The 18,755-nt window shown below is 53.6% G+C and overlaps 1 protein-coding gene across 1 annotated transcript in view; it reads left to right on the top strand.

The window, feature by feature from the left end:
- Positions 1-18,755, top strand: part of ZC3H3 (zinc finger CCCH-type containing 3) — a 91,497-nt gene that overhangs the window by 66,164 nt on the left and 6,578 nt on the right. Inside the window, exons 6-9 of the mRNA XM_021688501.1 lie at positions 3,200-3,242; positions 3,341-3,502; positions 3,610-3,679; positions 5,822-5,953. Of these exons, the coding sequence (XP_021544176.1) occupies positions 3,200-3,242; positions 3,341-3,502; positions 3,610-3,679; positions 5,822-5,953 (407 nt within the window). The remainder of the gene's footprint in view (positions 1-3,199; positions 3,243-3,340; positions 3,503-3,609; positions 3,680-5,821; positions 5,954-18,755) is intronic.

Here is an 18,755-nt window from a genome sequence, read left to right as displayed (position 1 = left end):
TTTCCTCCTGGCTGCTGGGCTTCTCTGCGAGTGTCAGCCCCTGTGTTGGGGTATCCGAGCCATGGGTAGGTGGGTGGCAGGGAGAGAAGTGCAGAGCCTCGTCCCCACCCTCCTCCCGGCCCTGAGACCTCTCCCTGTGTGCACCCAGGTATGGGCCGTGACACATGTTCCACGGGACCAGGCGTCTGTCGCGGTCCCTACCGTGGAGCAGAAGCCCCAAGTCCATCTGCCAGAACCACCTCCCCCAGCCCGGGCTACAGGCCTGGCCCCCAGGCCCCGGAGTGGGGCGGATTTGTGGTCCCTGCTACTCATTGGCCATGGCACACCCCTCGGCAGGTCATGGGTCCCTGTGCCTCGTCTCCTCGTCTGTGACCTGCTGACCCCACCCTGTGTGCTGGGAAGTCACACGGAACAGCATGAGAGGACTCGAGAGAGGGCCCCCGAACCGCGCACTCAAGGCCCCACCCTGCTGCCTTCCTCCCTTCCCGAAGCCTCTTCCTGGGGCTCCCTCTGCCCAGGGCCATGATTTCCTGGGAGGGGTGAGTCCCGCTGGGGCGCCGTGGGGCTGCAGACCTGCCCAGCTGCTCCTTCTGACCCCAGAGCCCCTGATTTGGGCTCCCCGGCCTGGGGAGGGTGAGGCACTCCCTGGCGGGGACTGGTGGGGCGGGGTGGGGCTGCCCGAACCAAGCTCACGGTGTCTATTTTGGGAAGATCCCCAGGCAGCGCAAGCTCTCTGAAGGCTTGGCGCCTCCCGCTCGGTGGCTGCCGAGGGTTTTCAGCTGAACCCTGTAGCACCCCTCAGCACCTCGCAGCCTCTTTTGCAGCCAGCTACTTTCTGTGCATTTTTTAACACCACACAGCCGCTGAACGCTGCCTCCCACTGCGAGCCCCACACTGTCATTTTTTAAGAGCAAACGGTGGGGGGGCGGCGAGGGGAGTGAACCCGCCCTGCCTCCTCAGAGGCCAGGCCTGGGGCCCAAGTCTGACAGGCAGACACATGTTGACAGCGGGCCCTGGTGGGAGCAGATGCGCCCCAGCGGCGCCGGCAGCCCTGGCGACAGCCGGAAGCCGTGCTCGCGGGCCGCGATCCGGTGACACTCCGTCAACCCCGGGCTGGCAGGCGTGCGGCACCACGTGCCACCTGGACCGGCCTCTGACGTGGACCCCTGGTCAGTGTCCCCAGCGTGGGAGCCAGGACGCCGCTGCCCTGCCCAGCTCCTCCCTGGCCCACCCCCCACCCCTGCACCAAAACCAGCCCCGTTCGTGTCTCGGTCGCCTGGGCCATGGCCGCCGGGCGGGGCACCTCCTTCCCATTGGGGGTCTCGCTGCTCAGCCCTGGAGCCACCCCTTCTCAGCTTGAGGACACTGAGGCTCAGAGGGGCAGACGCTGGCCCGAGGGTGGGAGCCCGGAGAGGGACTCTGCAGTAGGCTAGATGTGGAGAAGAGTGCCTGAAGGTCAGCCTGGGGGGCACGGGGGAGCTTGGACGTGGACAGGCTGCATAAAGTGTCAGAATGCTTGTGTGACCAGGTCTGGAACTCAGGAGAGGGGACCGAGCTGCCTGGGTCCTGGCAAAGGTCGTCCTGGGGAGGTCGAGGGAGGGGCCTCCAGGTGGCAGGAGGGCCACCTGCCCGGGCCTCCCATGCAGCTCTGATGGGGGCGGCTCAGGGCCAGGCAGCTTGGGGACATCCCTTTTTAAGCCTGGGATGCTTTGTCATTGCCTCAGGTCCCTAGAATTTCTGAGTGATGTCACTTCTGCCTCTTACCAGCAGATCCATTTCAGCAGCTGCCTGTGGGAAATTGAATCTGGTCTGAGAAGGTTCATGTGTGTGTATGTGTGTGTGTGTGTGTGTGTGTGTGTGTGTGTGTGTGTGTGTGAGAGAGAGAGAGAGAGAGAGAGAGAGAGGAACCGTGGGCCTCCATGGCCGTCTGAGTAGCCTCTGGCCCCGACCTGCCCACCCTGGCTCTGGGGGGCGGTGACCTCGTGCCTAAAAGGGAGGCAGGAGGGTGTACGTTCGTCTGGACTCCCTCCCCTTTCTCACGCAGGACAAGCATTGCCCACTTGCCCCTTGTCCCCTGCTGCCCTAGCCCCCCCCAACACCAACTGCCCTGGCTGTGGGCATCCTGTCACCTGTTGCCTTCTTGTGACCACTGTCCATTTCATGAACAGCTCCCCTTTGGGCCACAGTCAGTGACCTCATAGAGGACTTGATTGGTCTTTGTGCTTAGGGTTTTGAGGAATGGGTACCTGCCATGGCCAATGAGGGCCTCAGAGCCAGATGTGCTCGTCCGGGGCCTATGGAGGCTAAGGTCGGCACGTAGGTCCCTGTAGAGCCTGGGGGCAAGGACCTCAGGCTTTGCAGCCATGTACTCGCTATGATGTTTTTGTCGAATAACCCTGTCAATACAGAAGAGTCATTACTGGCTACGACGAAGCCAGGGGGCATTCCTGGACCCCACTCAGGTCCCACATCCCTGGGCCCTGCTCCTGGCAGAGGGAGGTGGCAGGGAGGCCCCCCCCCTCCCACCTGCCGGTCCCGGGACCACCTGCGTTGAGAGGCGAGGCTGCCAGCCAACTGCCAGATCTGGTCCCTGGACGGGCCGCTGCCCTGCACCAGGTGGGGGTCCGGCAGGGTCCCAGCAGGGTATGCAGCCCAGCCCGAAGGGAGGACAGGGGGTTTCCCTTAGGGGGCAGCAGTGCCTGCACCGAGAGCGGGAACCCTGACAGGGCTGTGCAGAGCAGCTTGCTGGGCAGCAGGAGTGCCTGGGGCCCTGGGGGCCTGGGGGCCTGGGGGCTTGGGGGCCTGGGGGCTCGTGGGTCTGGGGGCCTGGGGGCCTGTGGGCTTGTGGGCCTGGGGGCCTGCGGGCCTGGGGGCTTGTGGGCCTGTGGGCCTGGGGTCTGGGGGCCTGGGGGCCTGTGGGCCTGGGGCCTGGGGGCTCGTGGGCCTGCGGGCTCGTGGGACTGGGGGCTCGTGGGCCTGTGGGCCTGGGGCCTGGGGGCTTGGGGGCCTGGGGGCTCGTGGGCCTGTGGGCCGGGGGCCTAGGGGCCTGGGGGCTTGTGGGCCTGCGGGCTTGTGGGCCTGTGGGCCTGGGGTCTGGGGGCCTGTGGGCCAGGGGCCTGGGGGCCTGTGGGCCTGGCGGCCTGTGGGCTTGTGGGCCCGTGGGCCTGGGGGCCTGGCGTGATGTGGCCTCTCCCCACAGGCCGCGTGGATCCTACCAGCAGCTGCAGCCGCTCCCTGGCCAGGTACGTCCCTCAGGGTTGGGCCTGGGGCTCACGGGTGGGCGGGGCGGGGCGGGGCAGGGGGTTCCATCAGGCTCACGAACGTCCACCCCCTTCCACAGCCGGGCCGTCCAGCGCAGCCTGGCCATTGTCCGGCAGGCGAGGCAGCGGCGGCGGAAGCAGCAGCAGGAGTACTGCATGTACTACAACCGCTTCGGCAGGTGCAACCACGGCCAGCACTGTCCCTACATCCACGACCCCGACAAGGTGGCCGTGTGCACCAGGTGCCCTTCACCCTGCCGGGCCTCGGGGGCCGGGGGGTGGGGGCTGCAGGGGGCCGCGCGGGCGTCCTGTCCCTGGCGTCTCCAACCCTCTTCCCTCCTTTGCACAGGTTTCTCCGGGGCACGTGCAAGAAGACAGATGGGACGTGCCCCTTCTCCCACCACGTGTCCAAGGAGAAGGTGAGCTCCCCCGGGCACCTGGCCTCCCTGCAGGCCCCGCCCCCCGGTTCTCCCCCGGCCAGGGGGTGGGGGGCGGGCTGGCTGTGTGACCACCCTGCCCCGTGCCCAGGGGCGGTGGGGTGAGGCAGGGCACGCTGGAAGGGCAGCGGAGGACAGGTGGGCGCGCCACGGGACCCCTGTCTCGCAGGCCCCTCCCCTCGGCCACTGTGGGCACGGGGGACCCCCTCGCATGGGCGCCCACTGCGGGGGCAGAGCCGGGGCGGCACTGGGGCCCGGGCATCAGCATGCCGGGAGCCTGGAGGTGAGGGCTCGGGCGGGCTGGGCTGCCTGCCACCCACCCCCCACTCTGGGGCCGCGCGGCAAGGTTAGGGGAGGCGGGATCGGGCCAAGGCTGCCGCTACAACAGCTTTTCCCCTTGAGGAACTTGAAAAGAATCAGCATTTTTCTCCCTAATAGAGCTTCGAAACTCTGTTGTGAGCAATTTGGAAATTCACGTCGAGTTTCAGGTTCATTAGCTCCAGCTCCGAAGCTGGTGCACGTTCTGAGCTGTCTAATGTGGACGCCTGCACGCGCGCCCTGAGTTAATGTTATTGTTATTTGTGTGGACGTGGTGGGTGCAAACAAGGTTAATTGAAATGAGAATGCAGTTCCCTCTCTATAACGGCCGTGCTGACAGCTAGGAGGAGTTCCGTTTGGTGTAAGAGTTGGCTTTATTGTCCCTTTTTATTAGAGCTAATTTGGGCTCTATATCAAAAGCCACATTAAGGGAATTGTTTGCAGCCGTACTGCTGCCAGCCCCAGACGGGCCAGCCCTTCTCCCCTGTGCGCTGCAGTTAAAAGACAATTAAAAATAAACTCTTGCACGTTAAATCACTCTTTGTTTCTTTGCTTTCTCCCTCATTCCCGCCCTGGCCTCCCCTCTGCCCTGCCCTGGAAGCCCCTGCCTGGGGCCCCTGGCAGGCCGCCGGAGCTCAGTGTGGAGGTGTGAGGAGCTGAGCCCTGGGGTGCCCGCCAGTGTAGACCCACCCAGGGAGCAGGGGCTGCAGTGGGGTGCGTGAAGGGTGGGTCTGACAGAGGAGAGAGCGGGAGAGGCCAGCTCCCAGAGAAGCTCCTGCAGGGGTAACAGGCCTGGGGAAGGTGGGAGGCCCCCAGGGGGCTGACCAAGGAGGGGCCCCAGAGAGGAGTCGCCTGGCAAAATGGCAACTGCAGAGGTCAGGGTGGGCAAGATCAGAGACCCCTCCTTGCTGGCCCTCAGGCTTCAGCTTCTTCCAACAGGGAGAAAGGGGGCCGCATTTCTCTCTGTCTCCCAGTCTAGGGGCCAGGGACTGCTGTGCTGCATAGCCCTGCCCAGGCCGCCCGCTCCATGTCCCCCTTCTTCCCCCCCAGGTCTTCCCTGGGCCCACCTGCTGGCTGCCAGGGCACTGGAGCCAGGTGTCCACAGTGCCAGCCTGGGGTCAGTGCAGCCCTGGGCTGCTCCCTGCCTACCCATGGTCCATCCCTAGGCTTCCCTGGGTAGAATCATGTCACCAGCCCATGGACACTGCCCGGTGTCCAGGCAGCTGGGAAATCGGCTGAATTTCCGGGCCCTGTAGGCTGTGCCCTACCTAGAGCCCCCATGCTCTGTCTCCCCCTTACCCCCCAGCCCCTGCTCCTCCAGACACCAACCCCTCCTGGCCTGTCCACTGTGGCCCTGCTGCCTGGAAACCAGGCAGTCTCAGAGCAGGTGACGGCACATGTGGAGGTCAGCCATCCTGCAGGGACGTCTTCACCTGGGCTGTTTGAGGGCACGTGTGTCCTGCCCAGACAACCTTGCCTTCTGGGGAAACTGGGGGTCTCCCTTTGGGGTGGGCAGCCCTCACCTGGCATGGCCCCAGGTGCTCATGGCTCCTGATGGCCCCCGTCCTGCTGTCCAGCACGGTGTGTCCATTTCTCCCTTGGGGGTCTCTGTGTGGCTCATGCCTGGCCTCGGAGCCCCAGGCAGGTCCTTCAAGTCCAGGTGTTTTGCCTGTAAAGTGGGGTGCAGGCTCCTGACGGAGGGCTGGAGGAGGCGGGGCCGTAGTAGCAGTGGGCAGACTGGGCCCACGTGCCGAAGGGAGCCAGGGGGGTCTGCTGGCCCTCACCCCTGTCCCCTCGCCTCCGCAGATGCCTGTGTGCTCCTATTTCCTGAAGGGGATTTGCAGCAACAGCAACTGTCCCTACAGCCATGTCTACGTGTCCCGGAAGGCAGAGGTCTGCACGGACTTTCTCAAAGGCTACTGCCCACTGGGCGCAAAGGTGAGGGGCGCGGTGGGCGGTGGGCAGCGGGCAGCACCCAGCCCCCAGCAGTGGGCCAGCCGTGCTGCTCAGGGCCTTCCTTGGAGCGCGCCTCACCCCAGGGTGACGAGGGTGAGCGTGAAGCAGGCCGGTGTGAAGGGGATTGGGGGACTGGGGCGTGAGGGCTGCCTGCGAGCTGGCAGCCCGGGCTTGTCGCGGGCGCGTCATTGCCTCCTGTCGCCCTCGTCTGACAGCAAGAACACTGCTGTGCTGGGGACTCCTGGCAGCTGAGCACACTGGTTCCCTCCCTTCCTCATTACTGTCCTGCTCGTCCCCACGTGGGCCTGCAGTCGACTGGGGAGACCGGAGCTGGGGCTCCCTGGGGACCCCCAGTGGGCGGGGCGGTGGGGCTGGGCCTGAGCAAGGGGAGCACGGTCAGTGCAGGGACAGCCCGAGGCCCCTGACAAACACCCCCCTCCCCCATTTCACACGGTGGGGCCCAGGCCCCTTCCTTCCCCATGTCCTCTCCCTCCAGGGGCTGGGCCCGGCCAGGCCTGGCAGACCTGGGGACCTGACCTGCAGCCAGCGGGTCGCCTTGAAGGATGCCCAGAGCCCTGGTGGCAGCGGTGGGGGAGGTGGGGGGCTGGGGGGTGGCAGGGGCGGGACCCCCCCATGGAGGCTGTGCGTGATTATTGTAAGATATTCCAATGTAAATGAAAATATCAAAGTGATATTTGAGTTCTGCTTCTATTAGTGGAAGTGCTTACTGCGTCCCTTTCGGCGTGTTGGGGCTGCGTGCCTGCCGCATGATGGATAGCGGCTTGTAATTATATATGGGGGAAAGCGCTGAGCAGGCCAGATCCAGCGGGGGGGGGGGGGGGTGGCAGCCTGGGCCGGCGAGGGTTAATTTTATTCTCTAAATAATATAAAAAGTGCTGAGTCATCGCCTTGTGCCTGATGCACGAGTCCTCAAATGGGCCCCAGAGAGTTTATAATATTCCACTGAATCAAGTGAAATTGTTAACCTTGCTTCATAAAGCCCTGGCTTGTTAAAGAGGCGCGCTCCCTTTTCTTGTGAATAATTTAGGCTGGGAGTAAGTCTCTGCTCCTTTCCCTCTTCGGGGGCCACATGGCTACTGCGGGACCTGCCGCTCCGAGGTCAGCCTCCGGCCCCCTGGCCCCCGGCCCCCGGCCCATCTCCTCTCCTTCCCTCAGGAGCATCCCCTCTGTCCCTCGGCCGCTCAGGACCCGCGGGCAAGGACGGCCGTCTTTCCATGGGATGCCCGCCACCTCGGGGGGCCTGGCACCCGGACGCCACCGTCCCAGCAGGGGCCATCCTCCTCGGGTGTCTGCCGAGGTGCCTCCGCTGTCCCCTCTCTGGCTAATGCGTGTTTGAGGGAGACACTTGGAGACTCCGGAGACCCCCGTGCTCACCCGCTAGTTTTCATAGCCCCTGGCGATTCTTGTCTGACCCCTTCTCTTTCCCGGCACCCATTTCTCCCCGTTGAGGCGCGTGTGTGGCGGTGGCCCGGGCTCCTGCCCTGCACTGTCCCCATCCCGCTTGAGCACCCCCGTGGCCCTCGATGTGTGCTGCGGGCACTCGGTGCGCTCCTGCTCCACCAGACGCTGCCGGCTGCCGGCGTCCACAGCTGCGAGATGCCCGTGTGTGCAAGGTGTCAGTCCATGGCTGCCCCCCTGTTGAAAGCGGGAGTCCGCCCACCACCCCCACGGCAGCCCAGCGCTCTCTGTGCCGGGGCCCCTGCGGCCTCCCTGCTCCCCCGTCCCCTGGCCCCCTGCATCAGCTGCTCTGCTTGCCAGCGGGGCTCCTGGAGGTCCGCCCCTCCACGCCCTCCTGCCCCCTACCTCAGCCTGCCTCTCACAAGCTCTCGTGTCCTCCGGGCATCGCCCTTTGGCTTCAAGGTCACAGGCCGAGTTTCCATCACCTGTTGGCTTTGCCTGTGGTGTCCTTCCTTCGGCTGAAATCCTTCCTGTGTTTGTGGGGCAGAGTCCGTCCATGTTCACCCTGTGGTCCTGTTCCTGGACCTGCCCCGTCCTCATCAGTGCAGTGGGCCTGAGAGGAGGCCCTGGGGCAGGGGTTCAGACCCTAGCCCAGCCCCGCGCCACTGCGTGCGGCCCACCACTCACTCGCTCCCTCACCCCTCAGGGCCCCCGCTTCTTGGTCGGTAAAATTAGGCTGATGGGCGCCCCCGCCGCAGGGGGATGGTGGCGAGTAAGACTTCCTTTGCCGCCTTTGGAGCAGGCCTTGGGCAAGTGTTAGCTGTTGTTGAGTTGGCTGTGGTGTGAAGTCGGACCCCACTTAGGTTTCCTCCATAGAGCGGGCCCCGTCCCCCAAACCGCATATGAAACTACCCCTTCTCTCCTCTCTGCCTCGGGGTGCCTGTTTTAAGAAGCCCAGCTTCACGGAGGTGCAGCCCCCGGGTCATCCGGCTCACCGCACAAGCGGGGTTGTGCAGTGGTCCCCAGCATCCAGTGCTAGAACACGTCCTTCACCCCAAACACTCCTCCGCTCCCTTTGTGGTCAGTCCCACCTGTGGCGCCCCCCAGCCAGACAGTCGTGATCTACCCGCCATCCCCATACACTCGTCTTTCCTGGACATTTCACGCATGGAAGTCCCGCAACACGCAGCCTTTGCCGTCCACCTTCTTTCTTCTAACCCGGTTTTGAGGGTCATCGCGTTGCCATCGAGGTCCAGGCCTGCGCTCCTCTCCTGGCCGAATGGTGCTCCGCTGTGTGCGGAGACCACACTGTGTTTGTTCATTCGTCAGTGGGGGGACGTTTGGGTTGTCCCCAGTTCGGGACTATGTGAGCGCTTGTGTGTGAATTTTTGGGAGCACAGGCTCTTGTTTCTCTCGCGTGGACACCTAGGAGTGTGATTGCTGGGTCACGTGGTGGCTGCAGGCCCCACTACCCACTTTCCCATGTGGCCGTGCCACCAGGAGCGAATGAGGCTTTCCTTCTGTCACGCGCTTGATGGCACTTGTCAGTGCCTGTCCTGTTGACCGCAGCCTCTCTGGTGGTGCGAGGGTCTCTCGCTGTGGCTTCACTTTGCGTTTCCCTGACAGCTGATGGTGTTAAATACTCTGTGTTCATTGGCCGCTCCTTTGTCTTTGTTTAAACCGTTTTAATTGAGGGGGGCACCCGGGTGGCGCAGTCAGTTGAGCGTCTGACTCTTGATTTTGGCTCAGGTCAGGATCTCAGGGTCGTGGGATGGAGCCCCCGTATCAGGCTCCAGTAGGGAGTCTGCTTGAGTTTCTCTCTCCCTCCGCCCCTCCCCTGCTCCTTCTCTCACTCTCTTTCTCAAATCTTTTTTAAAAAAAAATTTTTTAAATAAAATCTTTAAAAAAAAAACAAACAGGGGCGCCTGGGTGGCTCAGTCGTTGAGCGTCTGCCTTCGGCTCGGGTCATGATCCCAGGGTCCTGGGATCGAGCCCCGCATCGGGCTCTCTGCTCCGCGGGAAGCCTGCTTCTCCCTCTCCCACTCCCCCTGCTTGTGTTCCCTCTCTCGCTGTGTCTCTCTCTGTCAAATAAATTAAAAATCTTAAAAAAAAAATTAATTAATTAATAAAACAAAAAAAGTTTTATTGAGCTATAATTCACATAGCCTACAATTCACCTGTTTAAGTGTATGTTAGGATGACTTTTGGTATATTACATTATTAGATTTTTTCATTGTGGTAAAATAAGTATAATGTAAAATTTGCTATTTTTCTTTTTTAAAGATTTTATTTATTTATTTGAGAGAGAGAGAGAGAGAGAGCACAAGGCAGGGAGCGGCAGAGGCAGGGGGAGAAGCAGGCTCCCCGCTGAGCAGGGTGCCCGACAGGGACCCTGGGATCGTGACCTGAGCCGAAGGCAGACGCTCAGCCGACTGGGCCCCCAGGCGCCCGGCATTTGCCGCTTCTGTCTGTACCACACAGTGGTACTAATTGCACTCACAGTGTTGCATGGCTACCACCACTGTCTATTTCCAGAACTTCTTCATCACCCCAGGCAGAAGCGTTAAGCATTCGGGGATAATGCCCCACGACCCCTTCTCAACCTTGGGCACCGCTGATCTACATTTTGTGTCCGTGGACTTGCCTCTTGGTAGATATTTAATAGCAGTAGAATCAGACAGGGTCTGCGCTTTTGTGTCTGGCTTCTCTCACCCAGCATGTTGTCGGCTCTCGTCCCCATGGTAGTTTGTCCCTCGCTCCTTTTAGGGCCGAGTAACATCCCATTACATCCGGGCCACACTCTGGTGGACGCTTGGGTTGTACCTTCCGGGTCCGTAGCTCATGCTGCTTTGTGGACGTGGTCGTGTCGGCCTCTCTTGGAGTGCCTGCTGTCACTGCCTCTGGGTGGGTAACCAGGAGTGGAACTGCCGGACTATGTGGTGATTCTAGGCTGAGCTTTTTGAGGAACCGCCGAACTGTTTTCCATGATGGTTGTACTATTTTACGTTCCTACCAGTAGCTTATGAGGGTTCTGGTCTCTTCACATCCTTACTGAGGCTTTGTGATCCCTCCCCCCATTTCTTTTAATAGCCGTCCTAGTGAGGATCTAGTTGTTTCAGCTTGCATCTCCCTAAAGACTAAGGATGTGGAGCACCTTTTCGTGTCCTTGTTGATCATCGGTACATCTTTTTTTTTAAAGATTTTTTTTAAAGGATTTTATTTATTTATTTATTTGACAGAGAGAGACACAGTGAGAGCGGGAACACAAGCAGGGGACTGGGAGAGGGAGAAGCAGGCTTCCTGCGGAGCATGGAGCCCAATGTGGGGCTCGATCCTAGGACCGTGGGACCATGACCTGAGCAGAAGGCAGACGCCTAACAACTGAGCCACCCAGATGCCCCGGTCATCAGTACATCTTCTTTGCACAAATATCTGTTCACCTCCTTTGCCCATTTTTGAATGTGGTTGTTTGGGGGTGTTTTGTTGGTGGGTCATAAGACTTTTTTTTTTTAAGATTTTATTTACTCATTTGACAGAGAGAATAAGTAGGCAGAGCAGCAGGCAGAGGGAGAGGGAGAAACAGACTCCCCACTGAGCAAGGAGCCCGACAGGGACCCTGAGATCATGACCTGAGCCGAAGTCAGACACTTAACCAACTGAGCCACCCAGGTGCCCCTGAGTCATAAGACTTCTTTATGTGTCCTGGAAATTAAACCCTTGTCAGGATAGGATGTATGACTCTTTCCTCCCATTCTGTCTTTTCATTCTCTTGACAGTGCACTTTGATGCATGAGAGTTTTTCATTAAGTACAATTTTTCTGTTTTTTTCTATTGCATGTGCTTTGGGTGTTACATCCAAGAAATACTTGTCCAACCCAATGTCAGCGAAGCTTTTCCCTGTGTTTTCTTGTAAGAGTTTAATAGTTTCAGTTCTTAAGTTTAGGTCTTTGGTCCATTTTGAGTCAGTTTTCGTATGTGGTATGAGATGAGGGCCCAGCGTCAGTCTTCTGTGTGTGGGCAGACAGTTTGGCCAACACCATTTGTGGAAGGGCTGCACTTCCCCCACTGAATGGTCATGGCTCCTTTGTTGAAAGCCCGTCCACCATACATATGGTGGTTCGTTTCTGGGTGCTGTGTTCTGTTGCCCTGGTCTCTATGTCTGTCCTTAGCAAGTGTTTTGATTATGATAGCTTTATAAATAAGTTCTTGAAACCAGGAAATGTAAATCCCTCAATTTTGTTCTTCTTTTCCAAGATTATTTTGACTATTCGGGGTCATTTGAGATTCCATATGAATTTTAGGATGGGCTTTTTTCTTAAAAAAACAAAACAAAACAAAACCAGGGGTAGGGGCCTTTGGGATTTTGGTAGGGATTGCATTGAATCTGTAGGTCACTCTGGATGATATTGTCATCTTGATAATAGGAAGTCTTCCAGTCCATGAACATGGGATGTCTTTCCCTTTATTTAGACCTTCATTGATTTCTTTCAGCAGTGTTTTGTAGTTTTTAGTGTGTAAGTCTTTTGCCTACTTGGTTAAATTTATTCCTAAGTATCTTATATTTTTTTATGTTATTGTAAATGTAATTTTTTTTTTAATTTCCTTTTTTAGATTGTTCTTTGCAAATGTGTAGTAATAAGTTGATTTTGTGTGTTTGTGTTGATTTTATATTCTGGAATTTTGCTGACTGCATATATTAGCTCTAACAATTTTTTTGTGGGTTCTTTAGGGTTTTTTATATATAAGATTATGTCATCTACTAACAGAGATAATTTTTTCCTTTTAAACTTAGATTTTATATATTTTTTTAATATTTATTTAGCCTAATTACTCTGACTAGAATTTCTAGTACTATGTTGAATAAAAGTAGGAAAAGGGGGCATCCTTGTCTTGTTCTTCATCTTAGAGGAAAAGCTTTCGGTTTTTCACCATTGAGTGTGATGTTAGCTGTGGGCTTTTCACATATGATTTTTATCCTGTTGAGGATGTTCCTTTCTATTCCTAGTTTATTTGGTGTTTTTATTATAAAAGGTGTCAGATCTTTTTTGCATTAATTGAGATGATCATGTGGTTTTCTTCTTCCTTCATTCTGTTAAGGTGGCCAGTCATATTGATCACCTTGAATCAGTTATGTTGATTGATTTTTTTTTTTAAGGTTTTATTTATTTTTTGACAGAGACACAGCGAGAGTGGGAACACAAGCAGGGGGAGTGGGAGAGGGAGAAGCAGGTTTTCCGCTGAGCAGAGAGCCCAACGTGGGGCTCGATCCCAGGACCCTGGGATCATGACCTGAGCTGAAGGCAGACGCTTAACAACTGAGCCACCCAGGCGCCCCTGTTGATTGATTTTTGTATGTTGAATATTCTTGCATTCTAAGAATAAATCCCATTGCTGAATTCAGTTTTCTAGTATTTTGTTGATGATTTTTATATCTATATCTGTGACGAATTTTGATCTATAGTTTCTTTTCTTGTAGTATCTTTGTCTGGTTTTGGTATCAGGGTAAGGCTAGCCTCACAGGTTGTTTGGCTATTTGGAGTTAGGAAGGATTCCTTATGCTTCAGTTTTTTGGAAGAATTTGAGAAGAATTGGTGTTCATTCTTCTTTACATGTTTAGTAGAATTCAGCAGTGAAGCCCTCTGGTCTTGGGCTTCTCTATTGGTAGGTTTCTGATTACTGATTCAGTCTCCTTACTATATAGAGAGCTAGTCAGAGTTTCTTTTTCTTCTTGAGTCAGTTTTGGTAGATTGTATATTTCTAGGAATTGGCCCATCTCATCTAGGTTGTTAAAATTATGTGTGTAGAATTGTTTTAAGTATGCCCTAATTATCCTTCTGATGTCTGCAGGGTCTGTAGTGACCTCTGTTTCATTCCTGATACTGGAAATTTGTGACTTTTATCTTTTTTCTTTGTTTGTTTTGCTAGAGGTTTGTCAATATTATTGATCTTTTTAAAGGGCCAGCTCTTTGTTTCATTGATTTTTCTCTTATTGGTTTTTTTTTTTTAATTGATTTCTGCTCATATCATTACTGTTTCTCTTGCTTTGGGTTTATTTTGCTCTTTTTTCCCCCCCAGTGTCTTGAGGTGGGAGTTTAGACTATGGATTTGAAATTTTTCCTCTTACGTATGAATTTAGTTAGCTGGATCCTACAAATTTTGAGATGTATTTTCATTTAGTTCTGGTTGTTTTTTTGTTTGTTGTCTCCCGCACCCTCCTTTGAGACTTTCTCTTTGATCCACAGATTATTGTTTGGTTTCCAAATGTTTGGAGATTTTCCTGTTATCTGTCACCGATTTCTAGTTTGAATCTATGATGATGAAGAATATACTCTGTATGATTTTAATTATTTTAAGTTTCTTGGGCTTTGTTTTATGGCCCAGGATATGCTTGGTATATGTTCTATGGGCACTTGAAAAGAATATATACTCCACTCTTGAGTAAAGTGGAGTGTTTTATAAATGTTGATTATATTTTGCTGTTTAAAGGCATTTTTGAGTTTTCTGTATCCTTTCTGATTTTCTGTTTAGTTGTTCAGTCACTTGTTGAGAGAGGGGTGTTTAAGTCACCACCTATAATTTTGGATTTATTTCTTTCTCCATTCATTTCTATCAGTTTTTACTTCATGTATTTCATAGCTCTATTTTGTGCATGTAAATTTAGGATTGCTAGGTCTTCTTGATGGATTGATCCTTTTTATCAGTATAAAACGTACCTCTCTGGCTGTATTTTTCTTTACTCTGACATCTGTTTTATGTGGTATTAATGTGGCCACTCCTGCTTTCTTCTGATCATTGTATGATATAACTTCTTTCCATCCTTTGGCTTTCAGCTTACCTATTGCACTATGTTCTAAGTACCTTTCTTGTAGACAGCAGATAGTTGGGTCATGTTTTAAAATTTACGTTGTCAATCTCTGTCTTTTAATTGGCATATTTAGACCATTTATACTTAATGTAATTATTGCTATGTTAGGGCTTAAGTCTGCAATTTGACTTCTGTTAGTTTCTGTGTTTTGTTCGTTCTTTCTGTTTTTCATTTCTGTCTTTTTATGCATTATTTGAACAGTTTTAGGATTTTGTTTTGATTTATCTGCTCATGCTTTTGAGTGTGTATCTCTTTCTATAGCTTTTTTAGTGGTCATACTAAGCATTGTGTTGTACACCCATAACTTATCATTGGTGTTGTCATTTACCAGTTCAGGTGAAGTGTAGAAACCTCACCTTCTTTTATGTCCCTTTACCCTTCCCCGTCTGTACCTGCGTTACATCTCCCCTCTACAGACATTTAAAACCACAACAGACACTGACAGTTTTTGCTTCAATAATCAAACATAATTTAGGAGACTCAAGGAAAGTCTGGTATGTTTACCCATTTTGTGGTCATCTTGGTCTGTCTTCTGTTGTTCCAAGGCTTTGTCTCTTATCGTTTCCTTTCTGTTTAGAGAACTTACTATAGCCATTTTTAGGGCAGGTCTGTTGGTGACAAATTCTCGTGGTTTTCCTTCATCTGAGAATCTCTGGATTTCCCCACATTCTTGAAGGATATTTTTTGCTGAATATGGGCTTCTGAGCTGATAGTTCTTCCCTTTCAGTCCTTGCACATGTTATACCGCCTCCTCTGGTCTCGATGGTGCTTAAGGAGAAATCCATGGTCATTTGAACTTTTCCCCCCACAGGTAAAGTGTCCTTTCTCTCTGGCTATTTGGAGGATTGGTCTGTAGCTTTTACAAGTTTGACTGTGATACAGTTTTTGGTGGATTTCTTTGCTTTTTACTGTTTTGGGTTCACTCAGCTTCTTGAATCTGTAGGCTTACGTTTTTTGGCAAGTTTGGGACTTTTCAGCCATTACTCTTGTGTTCTTTCTCCTCTCCTTCCACAGCTCTGATTGCATGAATGTGGTATTCCCACAGGTCCTTGAGGCACTCTCCATGTTAGAAAATCTGTTTTCTCTGTCAAATCAGATTGGTTAATTTCTGTTATTCTGCTTTCCAGCTCATGGAGTCTTTCCTCGGTACCTCCCTTTTGCTGTTGAGCCCCTACACTGAGTTTTTTTATTTCAGTTATTGTACTTTTCAGTTCTAAAATTTCCATTTGGTTCTATCTTATATTTTCTTTTTCTTGGTTGAGACTTTCTGTTTTCATTGTTTCCAGCATATTTTTAATTGCTTGTTGAAACACATTTATAGGGGCACCTAGCGGGCTCAGTCGGTGGAGCGTGAAACTCCTGATCTTGGGGTTGTGAGTTCGAGCCCCATGTTGGGTGTAGAGATTACTTAAAAATGGAATCTTAAAAATAAAAAATAAAATAAAATAAACACATTTATGGTGCTCCTTTAAAATCTTTGTCAGAGAACTCCCGCACCTCTGCTGCCTCATGCTGCCAAGCACTGATTGTCTGGAATTCCATTCAGTTTGAGGTCTATACCTTTTTCTGGTATGATGAGTCACTTTTTATTGAAACCTGGACATTTTGGCTGTTATGTTATGAGGATCTGGATCTTATTTAAACTTTCTGTTTCGGCTGGTGTCCTGTGACACCATGGGTGCAGGAGGAGTGGAGGTGGAGCCTCACATCCCTGCCAAGTGGAAATCCAGGCCCCCACTTGGCCTCCACTGACGCCTGAAGAAGGGTTTCCCTCCTCCTCCTCCTGGGTGGGTGGTACTTACTTCCCACCAAGCCTCCACTGGGGCTTCCCTGACTGGGAGGGGAAGGGGCCCCCCATTCCTGCATCTTTATGGCCTCCTCTGGCACCAGCCCAGTGAGGCAGGAAAGGACGCCAGGGGCCAGGTCTCGCCAGCCAGTCTTTGCTGGCCTGGGTGGGGTGGGGCCACAGTGTTTCGAGGTGTCTGGCTGGACTGCCCCTTATCTGCACCTATGGACACTTCCAGGTTGCTTCTTCAGCAGAAGGAAGTACGGGGACCCACTGCCACATGGGTCCGTAGGTCTCTGACAGAACCTTCTTGTGGTCGTCACCTGTGTGGTGCCCAGTGCCCCCTGCTGCCTGCTTTGCTGCCTCCTCGGGGGCTTATTCACTACGTAGAGCCTGGCATGGGCAGTGCTCGTCATTTATTGTGTTTAATAAACTTGTTGTTTGTAATAATTGTGGATTCACTGAAAAGTTGCAAGCTAGTGCAGAATCCCCACACACGCCTCCCCCAGCCCCTGCTGTGAACGGCCCCCACCAGCAGCAGGCTTAACCATCAAAACCGGAAGAGCATGGATGCGTTCCTGCCAGCCTGACTCCAGGCCCTGTCTGCATTCTGTCTGGTTTCCCACTAATTTCCATTTCCTGTTCTGGGGTGGCGCATTGGATTTGGTTACCATTTTGGAGTGAATGACTAAATGAGGCCTTGGCCCAAATGACTGCAGGAGAGGACAAGGATAGATGCCTCCGGGGGGATGTTTAGAGGGAGAGTGGTTGGGCACAGTCAGAGGAGGGATGGGGTGGGGAGCGGCGGTGGGGGTGGTGTCCGAGACTGTCTCCAAGGTCAGGAAAGGGTAGCTTTGGTGTGGGACGGTGGGAAGGAGGCTGGTGAGTCACTGGGGACAGGGGACGTTGATGAACCACCCTGCTGGTGTTGCTGGCTAGTAGAATTGGGACCCGGCCCCCAGGAGGGACAGGTGGCGATGGAGGCTGCTGTTTGGCCTGAGACGAGCCGGTGAGACCCAGGAGGAGTGGGAAGGCCAGGGGCCCCTACATGGCACCCACATCGGAGGCTGCTGTAGACGAGCTAGATGGAAGATTTGGGCCTGTTCCTGGCCAAGGAAGAGAGAGCACTGTGGAAAGGCAGACGGCCCGCCTGAGTCCTGGCAGACTGGCTGGCCTGGAGCCAGCAGCCAGTGGAGAAAGGGCCCTGGGAAGGAAGTGGGACCGTGGGAGCCCTGGTGGCTGTGGGGGCAAGCACAGGTGGGCATTGCAGTTGGTCCTGGCCTCTCGTGGCCTCACCCCTCTGGTTGGTGCTTCATGGAGGGCAGGCTGGCATCTTGGGCTCCACTGAGGGCCTGTGGGGATCAGGGCATTAGCACGTGTCTTTAGCAAGGTGCAGGCCACCGGTCTGGGGGGTGACAGTCTGCTGTCATAGACGCTGGAGGCAGTTTTCAGGTGGCTTATGCCCGTTTACACTTGTGGACCAGTTTTCTTGCCAGCACTTGGTGACATTCAGCCTCTTTTTTTCTCTTTGAACAATTGAAGGACAAAAAGTTACTTCACTATATTTTTTTTAATTTGCCTTTACTGGACTTAATGAGGCCAAATGCCTTCCCTGTGTTTAAACCTTTTGGGCCTTTCCTTCTGAAAAATACCTGGGGTTTTGTTGGTTTCTTTAGGTGAGAGTGGGGACAGTTTTCCACTAGGTTGGTTTTCTCTTGCTGATTCACAGGGAATTTATAAGTATAAAATATGAATATAAAAATACATAAACTATTCTGGACATCAGCCTTTTGTCAGTCATATAAGTGGCAGATATCTTCTTTGTGTTTTTTTTTTTCCCTTCTTTGTGGTGTTATTTTTGAAGAACAGAAGTTCTTAATTTTAATGGAAATTATTTTATCAATCTTTCTTTACAGCTTGCACCTTTGTGTCTTGTATGAAAAATCCTGCCACATTCCAAAAGTTTAGAGGGCCTTCCAAAAGCCCCGTAGGCTGGCCTTTCACTCGTGGCCTGCCTCCTTTGATCTAAGTGTCTGATGTTAGATCAGGGTCCAGTTTCATTTTGCCCAAGCACCTTGCATTGGAAGGCCCATTTCCCGTGGGGTTCATGGACGTGGCTCTGTGTCGGGGCTCAAGGTTCTGTTCTGTGTGTATCCTTGAGCCGGTTCCGTGCTTGCCGGATTCCTTGAGCTTCATGATAATTCCTAATAATAAATTCTTTCACCTTGTTCTTCTTCACAGCTGTTTTGCCCTTTATCCTTCCAGAACTATATTTTATTTTATTTTTATTTATTTATTTTTTAAGATTTTATTTGGCAATGAGAGCAGGAACACAAGCAGGGGGAGCGAGGGAGAGGGAGAAGCGGGCTCCCCACTCAGCAGGGAGCCCTATGTGGGGCTCATTCCCAGGACTCTGGGATCATGACCTGAGCTGAAGGCAGACGCTTAACGACTGAGCCACCCAGGCGCCCCCCAGAACTGTATTTTAGATCCAATGTAACTTTTTTAAAAAGTTGGAAATTTGATTGAGATTTTCCTGAGTCGTGGTCTCTGTTTGGTGAGAATTGGTCCCTATCTCTCCAGGGAGTCTTTCTGACTGTGAGCGGGCATCTGACTCTGCTTATCCAGGCCACCCCTCCGATGCCTTTTACTGAAGTTCTTCTTTGTCTCCATGAGATTTGTTCCTGTCATTTTTATTATTATTATAAATAACG

This window comes from Neomonachus schauinslandi, chromosome 4, assembly GCF_002201575.2.
Source record: "Neomonachus schauinslandi chromosome 4, ASM220157v2, whole genome shotgun sequence".
Lineage (NCBI taxonomy): Eukaryota > Metazoa > Chordata > Mammalia > Carnivora > Phocidae > Neomonachus > Neomonachus schauinslandi.
Note: the sequence above shows the minus strand (reverse complement) of the source record. Positions and strands in the feature narration are given on the sequence as shown.